General features: G+C 40.1%; 1 protein-coding gene across 2 annotated transcripts; it reads left to right on the forward strand.

The window, feature by feature from the left end:
* The first annotated feature begins 1,491 nt into the window (after positions 1 to 1,491).
* atp6v0b (ATPase H+ transporting V0 subunit b) lies at positions 1,492 to 8,685 on the forward strand. Of its 2 annotated transcripts, none has more exons than XM_076097800.1 (8): positions 1,492 to 1,760; positions 2,627 to 2,675; positions 3,259 to 3,342; positions 4,184 to 4,261; positions 4,723 to 4,792; positions 4,980 to 5,031; positions 6,520 to 6,710; positions 6,947 to 8,685. In XM_076097800.1, the coding sequence occupies exons 1-8, from the start codon at positions 1,676 to 1,678 to the stop codon at positions 6,971 to 6,973; spliced, it is 636 nt and encodes a 211-aa protein (XP_075953915.1). In that variant the 5' UTR covers positions 1,492 to 1,675; the 3' UTR covers positions 6,974 to 8,685. The 2 variants fall into 2 exon arrangements, with proteins under 2 accessions (XP_075953915.1, XP_075953916.1); XM_076097801.1 differs by lacking the exon at positions 1,492 to 1,760 and adding an exon at positions 1,795 to 2,411.
* Positions 8,686 to 12,664: the final 3,979 nt, after the last annotated feature.

Genomic DNA, 12,664 nt, shown 5'->3' on the forward strand with positions numbered 1-12,664 from the left:
AGGCACACAAATAGCCTTTGACTGATTACAAGAGAGAATTCTAACTATTTTTTTTGTTCCGCCTCTGGACAGTTGGGTCAATGCGTGTGATCTCGCCCTGTGGTTGCTGAATTTCTGCTGTTAGTGCACCTGTGCCGGTGTAAGACGGCAAAGAAAAAAGAAAAACAGGACCAATAATTACTCCTGACTGCTGTTTGGTCTTTTTGGATGAAGAAGAACAGAATATATCACTTTCCAAGCTGCTGTGAATAAGCCGACTTGAGGACTTGATCTGGGATGAAATGGAAGACAAAACTAATAAGCTTAATGGCTGAATGACTTCTGTTGCCTCAGAGGAGAAACCTGCTGCCGATTGCCTAGAATTATAAGATGAGGATGGGAACACTCTCCTTTGAGTTTAGAAGCACTGGCAAAATGCCTGTGTTCAAATTAATTATGAGGAAAAGCCAGATTCTTTTTTTTTGTTGTCATTCTCACAGATAGTTTGGAAATGCTAATTTATTTTAACTTTAGGGTAGAGCTCCTCCTCCTGCGAACCTCCTTGCAGGTGGATTTTATTTGTAAGGATTTCAAACAATGTTTTTTCTGTTATAGAATGTATTTTTGTGGATGTGGAACTATAATAGCAATTATAATTATAATTGTGCGGACATGACATTATAAAAATTCATCTTTATATAGTAATAGAAACTGAACAGAACTGTTACAATGAATCAATCTGGACAAATATTTCCAAACAAATTATAGTGAAAACAATTGCCAGGATGTTTCACCATCGAGGCCACAGGAGGAGCAAATAATATCAGTGTCATCTGTTATGTTTTGTTGGATGGTATCGATGGAGACGTTTCTCATATGTGACACCTCTTTGACCATGTTTGTTAGTAAGTGCTTATCACACTGAAGTAAGTTTACTATTTGATAATGGAGAAATAATGCTTTTAATTTTGTTCCTAGTAAGTCTGAGCTCACATTCTTATTAAACAATGTTAATTGCTCCCAAAAATATTACTGAGAAATTCCTTTGAATCAGTACAAAGTCCTACCAACATCTCTTGAAAATAGAGATAAAGATTAAATAATGTATTTGTGGGGTGAGAAAAGGGGTTTACATTCAAGCAGCCAAGGTGATACTACTTACTTCCCTATGGAAATGTGGAAGTTTAACAGGGATTTATTGAACGAATGAATCTCTTTTAAATGTACTGTAGTCGTTATTTAACTAAAACTACAACAGTGACATCTAGCGTCCGTAACACGCACTGCAGGGAGCTCTCACTAGGCCGTATTCGGTTATAATCATAGGCTATAATACTCACGTCTCTAAGGACTTGGCTGCACACCTTTTTTATTCTGTGTATAGTGTATTGTGAATCACAACCCGAGTTTTTGTTATTGTCTGTATTAACATAATAAGAATAAATAAAGATGTACTGCAAAATCGCTTCACCAAGGTAAAGAAAAACTATAACCGAACGCAGCCCTCCGGTCTCCGGTCACATGCTAGGCAAGCTGGATCAGCTGACATCACCCAGCTTCTCCTTTCGATGCTCTCGTCTTCTCCATCGACCGATAGCGTGTCTTAAAAACAGCATTATTTCGTTTTCTTAGCGTCAAATTGTTAGATTGCAGCCGAGGATATCTCGCTGATCCCGCAGGTTAGACGGCCGGCTAGATGCTGCTAGAGTGGATGATGAACGGACACGCTATTTTGTACACGGGGGTCACTTTGGCCTTCTGGAGCACCATACTAGTCGTCGGTAAGATTATATTTTTTCCTTTAAAAAAAAAAATCAGAATATTGGAATTAATGAATTAAATCTTATATTTCCTACACTTATGTAACAATGGCCGTGTAGTCAGTCGTTCTTTCTTCATGGAAAAGCGTGTTTTTTGCGTTTGACAGTTAGAATTTGGGACCTGGCTATATCCTGGGACACGACCGTCTACAGCTGTTTCCATTTTGTTTGCTAGCTACTATCGATAGGTTAAAAAAAAAATGGAGATAATGTTATTCATGCATGCTAGTAATTAATTAAATGGAGCCGCCGAAATCTGTTGCTGAATGTATTTCACTTTTCAAGCGAACTCGTCTTGCGTCAGAAGTCGCTATTTTAGTATTTATTGCTACTTAACATTAAGCTAACGTCAGATAACGTTAGCTCATAGCTAACCTCTTACAGCAAAACATGTCGGAGGTTTAACCGTTGGACGAGAGTGTTTGGGGTTTATTTTGACTAATGTTAGTTCCAGACTTATTTTGATGGGATCCTGGGTTGGTACTCTTTCAGCATTTAACGTAATTTGACGTGGCTAAGCTAACGTTAGCTGGTTAGCTGTTCATGTAGCTTTAAAGCTACACAGCTGGCGGATTGGAAACGGTCCCAAACAGGAACTGCAGCAGTTTTCACGTGAGAGTGAGCTATCACACCGAAGTTAGAACTTCTTTCCATGCCTTTAGCACATACATGTGACACTGTTTCACACACCGCTCATTATTAATGCGGTAACACACTGTACATGTCTGTACTAAAGGGCTGTCACTCACATACACCAAGCTTACTTGTAAATATGCATCAGATTGACCTTTCTTTACGTTTGATATGATACCTTTTTGTTTCCATAGGTCTCTGCTATACCATATTTGACCTGGGATTCCGCTTCGATGTGGCATGGTAAGCAATCTTGGAATAAATCTACTTTGTTAATTAGTATAATTTGGGTAACTTTGGGATAAAACGATGTTTAATTGTGGGCCCAAACACTGGCACAAATATCACTGCTCAAGCCATATTTTTCTTATTCTGCCATCTGTTAGAATTAGATGGTACAGGAAAAGATACTCTGTTGATGGTCTTGCTTGATTTGTTAACTGATTTCTTTTAGTGACATCCAAGCAAAAATGCCAAACGTATTGTTTTGAACCACTCAAATGTGAAGATTTGTTGCCTTTAGGTCATGTTCAATAGGCGATGATCAGGCAGTTTCTGTTGAGTCTTCTAACCCTTCCTGACAGTATTCCCTTGCAGAACATTCAATGTTAAAAGAGACGGTTTACATTTACAGTAACAAAACTACATTGACTTTCCCTAGATCGCACCATGCTGAGAATATCACTATAGTGCAATGCAACAAATACCAGTTTCAATCTGTTCAATATAGAAACAGTATTGCTTAAAACAAATGCGTTCATGTTTTGCTGCTTGTACACTTTTCCTTGTAAAGTGTAGTTCATCAGCTGTGCTTCTTTGCTTGCAGGTTCCTCACAGAGACCTCTCCTTTCATGTGGGCCAATCTGGGCATTGGCTTGGCCATCTCTCTGTCTGTGGTGGGAGCAGCCTGGTGAGTACCTGACAAGGAGCACTGGTTACAGTGGTATGTCGGATGTGTGAGGCGGGTGTGGTGGTACGTGAAGGCCTAGAATGCAGCAGTGATTTCCTCTTTCTTGACGCACTCCAGAAAGTACATCATGTGGAAATGTGGAACTGGAAAATGTTAGAATTGGCAACTTAGGAAAATGCTTGAGTATTGTTTTGGATAATGTTGTGTTCCTTTTTTAGTGTCTGCAATTAACTGGTGAATCATAAACTAATATGGCGGTTATAACAAAACACATTTTATGAGCATTATTTATATATATATATATATTTATAACAATTGGCTTCAGAGTGGCTCTGACCAACTGACTGATGCATAGACTCATGTCACCTTTATGTCTTCTGTTAAAAGTTGCTCTTGAACGCACCGTTAAGACAACAGCTGAGGGACTGCAGAGGTGCAAACACTAGACATCTGTCCTTTTTAAAGAACATTTCGCAGAGACAAACAAAATAAACTAGCCTAAAAAAAAAAAAACTTCCACACCACTGAATCCCCATCAAGTGTTTGATTATATGCCTGAATTACAAATTAAAAACATCTATGTATGTATATTTTTGCATGTTATGTTTGGCTTTGCACTGCCATATTCACCCGGTGGTCTTTTGCTTATGGATGAAAATAACTCTGATGAAACATGTAGAGAAGCCGCCCCTAAATATGTGAAATCACAGGGTGTTTGCTTGTGTGGAAACTAAAAAGTAAGTTTAGTTTTTGGTGCTGCTGCTTCTTAATCATTTCTCACCACCTGGTAGTTTTGTGTCATGTTTTAAATGTTGTGCTGATTGTACTTTTTGTTTTCCAGGGGGATCTACATCACTGGCTCAAGCATCCTTGGTGGTGGAGTCAAAGCTCCACGAATCAAAACCAAGAATTTGGTTAGGTAGGCTCATTCAAGAACTAGAAAGCTACACTCTGTCCAATTCTCCTCTACTTTATTTTTTATGCTTTGTTTCTTTTTCGTGATTTACGTTAAGTAGCTGCTGTAGGATTAATAAATGACTCCGTCTTTCTATCCGTCCTTAAACTTGATCAGCTCAGCTGCATAGTGTTATCGAGCTAAACACACTTAAATATTGCTGCTAAACGAATGTGGTTGAAATATCACATTTTTCATTTAATTTCTAACTTCCTGTAGACTTCCAAAATACAAAAAATAGTTTGTGGATGGATTCCTCATGGGAAAACATAGCCAATTAAATATTAGAAATCCACATCAAAACATCTGTAAATCCTTCTCAAATGAGGACTGCAGCTGTGTAGTGACTTGTGGGAACAAACTGCCAGTTTTAAACACAAACGCGTCTCTTACTACGTTTCTGTTCTTTTTATTTCTCCCTTCAGCATCATCTTCTGTGAAGCTGTGGCGATCTACGGGATCATCATGGCCATTGTAATCAGCAACATGGCCGAGGTCAGCATTAAGCGTTTTTCTTGTCCATAATCAAGAACACTGTGCAGTTCTCCCATTTTGCACTGCTAAAAAATGAAAGCATTTATAGATATGGGACAGAAAGCTTAATAACAAGTTTAATGATATCAACAACGGAGCAAGGATGTTTTTTTTTTTTTACTCTTAAAAATAAACTTTCATCTTCTAGAACTTCAGTGGAACAACCCCCGAGACCATCGGGGCAAGGAACTACCAAGCTGGTAAGAAAACCCACAAAAAGACAAAAGAAAAATAGCCATTCCAAAGAATGTCAACACCTTAAAACGGCACCAGGAATTCACTGAATATGACACAAATTGTAATATTCCAGGTGAATATTTCTCACTTTTTTCAACATTGATGCTTCCAGCTATAAAACTCTTTTAATGTAACTGGTAGCAAGTTAAATGCTTAGAAACAGAAACAATTCAAAATAAGAAAAATAAAATAGAATAGAAGAAAAATGCTTTAAAAATAACATGTTAAAGGGACAGTTCACCCCAAAATAAAAAATTAGTTTTATCTGCAGTGCTATTTATTTATTTTTGGTAGGAGTTGCTTGGTTTTTGAGATGTCAGCTGAAGAGATGTCTGCCTTTTCTCCAGTATAATGGAAGTATATGGCACTCGAGTGGGAAGCAGCTGGGTTGAGAGTCAGTACTTTCAAGTCTGAGGTTCATGGTTCTCAGCCGAGAAACGCTGGATTGCACCCTCCGGGTTTGGGAATGAGTAGGGAGTCTGAGGAGGTAGCTGAGCCAGAAGGCAGAGCTCTAAGTTTAGCAGTCCATCTACATTCCAATCCTCACCTGTGGGACGCTGTGTCACCTTTGTGTGGCGGTTGGGCTCAGCCTTTAGAGAACGGGTGAGGAGCTCAGACATCCAGGAGGGAGCTCAGAGGAGAGCTGCTGCTCCTTCCTGAGGAAAGGGGTCAGCTGAGGTGGTTCAGGCATCTGATTAGGACGCCTCCCTTTTAGAGGATTTACGAGCACATCCTCTGGGGTAGACCCAGAACACCCTGGAGGGACTTTATATCTCGTCTGGCCCGGGGATGCCTCAGGGTTCCCCAGGAAGAGCTGGAAAGTGTCTCCCCCTGATAAACGGATAGAAAATGTGTCTGTCACACGGATTGTGGTGCTCAAAGAGCCAAAATCATGACCTGGTTACTCAAGATAAACCATTGTGCAGTTTCATATAAATAACTATGGTTTATAGAAAATAGCTCCTACATGGAATATAGTCTCATTATATTGGAGAGATGGCAGACACCTCTACGCACTATATCTCCAAAATTAGACAACTCGCACCAAGACGATGTCGATCTGATTAATAGCACTGCAGGTAAGAGGAAACGTATGTGTTTTTGGTTTTCGAGTGAACCGTCCCTTTAAGATAGTTGCAACATTCAGTCACAACAAGTATTAAATATGGATTGCTCACCTTATTAAAAGACTTCTAATGCACTTTGATAGATCTATTTATATATATATCATTCACTCATGAAATATTATGCATGAAAAGAAGGTAATATCAAAGACGTTAAAGCAATGAATATTTTAAGATGCTTCAAAATTGTCTCTCAGATTGAATATCAGCCGCTGTTGCGCTTCGCTTTGGTTTCCAGACCTCACAGGAAATGAGATTTTCTGTTTCCAGTCCCTGCGTTTGTTGCACGCGGAGGTCTCTGACTCACTTGGTTTCCCGTCCTCCCAGGTTACTCCATGTTCGGAGCCGGCCTGACCGTTGGCTTCTCCAACCTCTTCTGTGGCATCTGCGTTGGCATCGTGGGCAGCGGAGCCGCGCTGGCAGACGCCCAGAACGCCAACCTCTTCGTGAAGATCCTCATTGTGGAAATCTTTGGCAGTGCTATCGGCCTGTTCGGTGTCATTGTAGCCATTCTGCAGGTGAATGAGACGCGTCTTCACCAGCCGTCTTTTCCTTCTTTAGAGGAGATGACTACCCGTGGCATTTAGCTGCTACAATGCTCGACAACAAAAGGCCTTTGTTTCAGACTTCTGAGAATTATCGTTGCAAAGACAGTTAATTATTTCCACAAAGTTTCGATGGATCTATATTGTGTAGTCGTGATGAGTTCTGTTTGAAATTGTAATAACTGGTTTCTTTTTTTTCCCTCCCTCAGACATCGAAAGTAAAGATGGGTGACTAGAAGATGCATTCACACGCTGAGAAGATCAAAAAAAAAAAAAGACACTGCTGGAAAATAAGACGGATTATTGTGTAAATACATCGTAAATTATTTAAATGTCTCTATTTGCCTGGTATTGTTCTTTTACCCATCATTTATGCAAGAGTGGTACGTGCACAGCCGGCTGTCTTTTCTTGAGAGAAACATGATTGTTGAATAAGAGAAGTGAAAAAAAAAAAGATGGCAGTGTTTCCGGATTATATGATTGAACCTTCAGTTCAGTTTGATGAGTAGTACGAGCAGAATGTTCGTGAATTTCGATCTGTTTCCTCACACCAGCCAGTCTGTAGTCTGACGAGCTGTGGAGACAACGTGCCGCGTCATCAAATGGATCAAATCGCTCTCCAAACGTACCGATGGGTTCATAGTCATGGGTTCATAGTCATGGGTTCTGACTTTCTTCTGACCACTCTTGGATAAACGATGAGTTTTAAAATGACACCGGAGAATTTGAAAATATTTCTGTGTGGGTGTCTGTTTGTGTGTGTATGCTGGACAAGTGATTTTTCTTTTTTTCATGTGAAGCATGAGGGTGTTTGCCATTGTGTTCATTACTGTAGCCTGGTCTGTCAGTCATCTTTTTCTTTTTGTTCTGCTAATAATAAGCACGTGGTCCTTAATCCACGCAGTGGCCCAAATACAGTATTCTCTAGGCCTCCCGCTGTAGAAGTGAGAGGATCTATGAAGTTTAGGATTAGAGTACTGATCTGGAATCACTAGTAAAGCCACTGGAGGGTTGGACGTGCTCTTTGGGAGGCATCCTGTCGTTCGTTTCCTTAGTTCCTCAAAGCGTTCTGGAGCTCAGATATCGACATTTGAGACCAGTGAGCCTCCTGAACACAGCTGCCAGCCATAACTTCCTTGTTTACCCCCCCGAGTCTCCTTTATTTAGTTTGTTTTAACCTGGTTCCTCTTCAGTAGTTTTTACGAGAATGTGGTGGCCATGAAAGTGGATTGTTCAGTGTTGACGAGAGGGAAGCCAAAAGATTGTGGATATCCAAAATACTTTCTTTTTTGTTTTGTTTGCAGATGCTCAAGTTTAAGTCAAAGCTGCTATCCTCTTTCTCAAGTCACTGTTAATGGACAACTTTATTGGATGCAGGCTTTTTAAAATATCCTCATTTTACACAGAAATTCTGCAAATCCTTTTTTTTTTTGTTTTTATTAAACTGTCTTGTTTTGAATGTACGTCTTAACATGTTAGCTGTACAAATCTGCATTTTCTAACATTCCTTAAAGAAGCTTAACTTGTGTGTGTAAAGCCGAGTTGTATTTGTGGGTAGAGTGCAATTTGAATGATACAATTAGACTTCTGCTATATCACGACAAAGCCATAAAAAAAAACAAATCAAAGTTCTGAATGAGTACAAACATTGAATCTTTAACGAGAGGAAACCGGACTCTGTAATATACGTAGACCTCCTCCCAAAGGTGTCAAAGCAGCAAGATCTCCTTTAATCCGAGCTGTAACTCCAGCGTTCCTTTGGCAAACCAGGCTCTGTACCAAACCCCAGGCTTTCAGTGAGTGTAGTTGGTACCGTGTGTGCATTATGTTGATGTGATGGTGATCAGAAAATAAACTCATTGTTTTTGACATTGTGTACGATGATAAAAACAGATCTTCCTTCTGGCTTCATAAATGTCCTTGAGAAAATAAAATTGTCCAATCAGGATCTTTGGTCCGTGTTTTTGATTTATATCCGTGTGTGTTGTGGTTTTGTCGGTCCTGTAATGTATAAAGTGTCCAGTCAACATGTCACTGATGGTCCTGATCCCTGCAGGGATTTCTTGCTTCCACTAGATGGAGCAGAGAACCACAACATCTGTCCCATCGGTTTGAACTGTTGTACACTCAGAACACTCACCTGAGGAAACAATTAGGCTCACTTCTGTTATTATTCAACACAATAATTTGTTGACTTGTGTAGCTGCTAACCTTGTTTATGGTGTGCAATTGAATAAAACAATATATCATCAGTATAGAATTAATAAAGTTGATCTGATATTAATCATTATGGTTCTCAAACATATTATTGTTCTGTTGCAGTTGACTGCTGAAGATCTCATATCCAGCAATAAAGACCATGTTTGTGAATATCATTGTGATGTCAGATTTTACATTAATGACTTATTAAAGAAAGCATACCTAATAAGTCAACCAACACGGTACAACCAATTAAAAAAGCATTTAACATCCATATTTAAAAGTGAAATTTAAATAAATGTCATTATTTAGATACCTTTTAATTAAGACCTTGCTTTGTGATCATTGGGACACTATTACAGAGTAAAAGTATTAATTAATTAAGATCATAATGATCAATTAGTCGACTAATTGAAACCACACTTTTTAACATCTGTTATCAAGTACAATAAAAATACAATGCATTATCATTACTTTAAAGTAAAATCATTCCCTGTCTGTTTCGTTATAAAATCACCAGCTCCCTTTCTATCAGATGAGCAGAAAGAAAAAAGAAAAGAAAGAAATCGCATTTCTGGCCCACCCGGGCTTCCGTAGACAGCAGGAGCGAAGGGACCTGCTCGCTACCACAGCCCGAGAGCATCCTTTTCTCTTCGCTTTCATATCACCCTCACCAAAACACAGCGGGATGACGGGAAATCATGAGGATAGCATCTCTCCACTCACCGGATTGCGCTAGAATATCGTTACCGGGTACGTTAGCCGTTCGGCTAGCGTAATGCTGCACAACATGAGGCTTTCATCATGATGGAGAGCAGACATAATAGGCTGTCTGTGGAAACGAGAAGAATATAGTTATCGCTTCCACGGCGAGCCGGGCTGAGCCTCGAGCTTTTAGTGCTTTTTTTCTTCTTTTTTTTTTTTACAAACATTTCTGGCAACAAAATGCTCTTTGACAGCTTTTTTGATTATTTTTGTCCCTCCTCCTCGGCTGATGTGAACGGAATCAGTGGTGCTCCAGTGAAGAAGATGCACAGATAAAAGTCCTCAAAGGTAGGTGCTCTGTCTGCTTCCTGGGGTGCATTGTTTCAACCAGCATCGCATGCACGCTTTTCCTTTGTTTCCATCCAACCTCCATACATTTAAACCTGCAACCTTCTGCTTTTATGTATGCTTTGGATATTATGGGAAGATGGTCGCGTGCACTGCCCCCTAACCCGCTTTTGTTGTCATGCACATTTCCACGGAACTAGCGGCATCTTTACACCCGCCATACTCTGCTTCACCCAGCCTCCCTGCACTGTTCTGCTACTGTAAATGAACCATCTCAGCATACAGACTGCTCAGGGGAATATTCAGCCATGCAATTTAATGTAGAGCTTTTAAAGCTTTTTATTATTATTTTATTTCTCTTTTTTTCTTTTACAACAGCTGTCTGAAATTGCTGGCACTATTCCCCCCCCCCCCCCTCTATTTCAAAGAGAGGATGCAAAGTCTATGGACAACAGCATCTCTCGTCTCATGGTCTGGTCACAGCACAGTAAGAGCAAAGTGTGCACAGCCAGCGTTACACTGGGAAATGAGAGAGAAGAAGGAGGAGGAGGAGGAGGATGGGGGCTGAAGCTTAACTTAACCAGGCGTTTACACAGAAGCTCTGTACCTAGACCATAATCCAACCCGACATCGCTCTCATTTATGACACAGCATCTCTTTAGGGCTGTGGAGGATAAAGGAGCAAGTGGACTGGAACTACCGCGCTCTGTGATGTGACTAAGTTGTCCAGTGTACAGTGGCATTTGGCATTTGCATTTTTCGTTTTTCTTTATGCTGTATTGTACAAAACATGTTCTAGTCATGTGAAAGCCATGTTTTATACTTTTGACAGCAACTCAGAGATTTAAAAAAAAATGTTTTAATTCAGTATCTGTGCTCTTATTTATGGTTTAAAAGTTAGGCCAGATACCCGTAGATGTATGGTGACATCTCAAGATTATTTTCAGTATTAATTCATCTGTTGATTATTATCATGAAAAGCTGGAATAAGGCAATGTTTGGTATTTTAACTTGAAAATGGACTAAAAAGATAAAGTCAAAATAGCCGATATATAATAACCAATATCAATTAACGACACTCTTCTTCCACAAACAGGGTAACCATCAATAAACCCCTGTTATACAATAATCATGTATTCAACTCAATGAATGAGTTAACAATTAACACATAATATATGTGTAACCTGGTGAGCCTCTCATGTACTTGAATGCAATCTGGAAGAAGGTTTTCCCACTTGACAGAGCAATCTCAACTCCAGGACCACTTCCTCGCTCCTTCTGGAGCTCTCGACTGTATCTCACGGTCATCACGGACAGATTGTGTCCGCTCAGTTGTGGATTGATTTACCTTTTTAATTGGAGACATGTTGACTTGTCATGGCAGGAAAAGCAGGTGTTTGTATCCTACAATTAAAGATGGCTGAATTCCATTTGGCTTTCGGGTGCTGGTATTGTGCATGCTGGCTCACTGTCACGCTGTCTGCTACACGTAAATACATTTTTCTAATTCAAAATGTCTGCTATGGAAAGAAAAGCTCATTGGGTGGATCATTTGTAAGTCAACAGAAGTCATGTTAGAGTTGCTCAGAATCATGAATCATCCACAATAAACTCAAATCAGCTGATGAGGACTGTGTGATACGGTTGAAAGCTCCAGAACAAGCAGGTTAGTGGATCTTGATCACTTACAGGTGGCTTTGTCTTTGTTTTATTATTTTTTGTTTGTGTGCAGGTTGCTTGGTTATGTGCCCTTCTTAAAAAAGAGATCGTACTGCCGTCATACATGCTCTAATGACGGCTTAATGAGGAAATGCATCAGCAGAATTGTTGCTGTTATTTTCCTCTGGTGTGCTGCCCTTTCTCCCTGTTGTTTGTCAGGGTTGACTCTGTGGTTAATCAAGCAGAGGCTCACATGTGTTCACAAAGGGTTGCAACTGCTATGTGTTAATTCCTCGCTTAGTTTGTGTCCTAAATTCTTGGTACGTTGCGTGGAAACATTTGTAAAACGGCACACTGGAAGTCACCGTAGCATCACAAGCCGTCACATAACTGCCAAAAAATCATTTCAAGGGGGCCTAGCAATATTAAACTGCCAACGATTTGTTGTTCTTCCTACATAGATGGAGATGTTCAGAGTCGTGTTCATGCAGTTTAGAACAAGTGGGAAAGTGATTTAAGCTAACCTACCTGATGCTATTTAGTCATTTAGTCTAACGGTATTAGCATAACGTTATGGTACTGGTAGTTCCTTTGGCTGTTAGCTGATAGGCAAACACACACTGTATAAAACACCAGAAGTGAGCACATTCAGCTGTGTCATCACCAGGGGGCCGGTTAAGAGTAGTGAGTGAGGAGTCAGCAGGCAGTCAGTGGCAGTATAAAACAGGAAATACAAGGTTTTAAAAAAAAAAGTGTAAGTCACCGCAAACACGAGAGATCCTTGCGCATGCAGCCATAACTTTGCTCCCAAAATGCTGTGTGGTTTGCTGCAGCAGAATGCGAGATTAGCCTTGGACAGACACAGAGGTGCACACTCATTCGCGGATGCATGCACGCACACGTGCACATGATCCTCCTGGCAGAGATAACGTGGCAAATGATCAACTTATGAAGAGCTTGTGTAGAAATGTTCTGAGGGCTTTGATTACACTGTGAACATGAGCTCTGACTGAGGG

This window comes from Anarhichas minor, unplaced genomic scaffold (genome assembly GCF_050575085.1).
Source record: "Anarhichas minor isolate MPS153535 unplaced genomic scaffold, ASM5057508v1 ptg000024l, whole genome shotgun sequence".
Taxonomy (NCBI): domain Eukaryota; kingdom Metazoa; phylum Chordata; class Actinopteri; order Perciformes; family Anarhichadidae; genus Anarhichas; species Anarhichas minor.

What these genes read in the sequence shown, in the direction of transcription:
- atp6v0b (XM_076097800.1), top strand. Translation starts at nt 1,676, where the DNA reads ATGCTGCTAGAGTGGATGATGAACGGACACGCTATTTTGTACACGGGG. An exon ending in TCTGTGGTGGGAGCAGCCTG is followed by an intron (nt 3,343 to 4,183) that starts GTGAGTACCTGA and finishes TTTGTTTTCCAG; the next exon opens with GGGGATCTACATCACTGGCT. An exon ending in TCATTGTAGCCATTCTGCAG is followed by an intron (nt 6,711 to 6,946) that starts GTGAATGAGACG and finishes TCCCTCCCTCAG; the next exon opens with ACATCGAAAGTAAAGATGGG.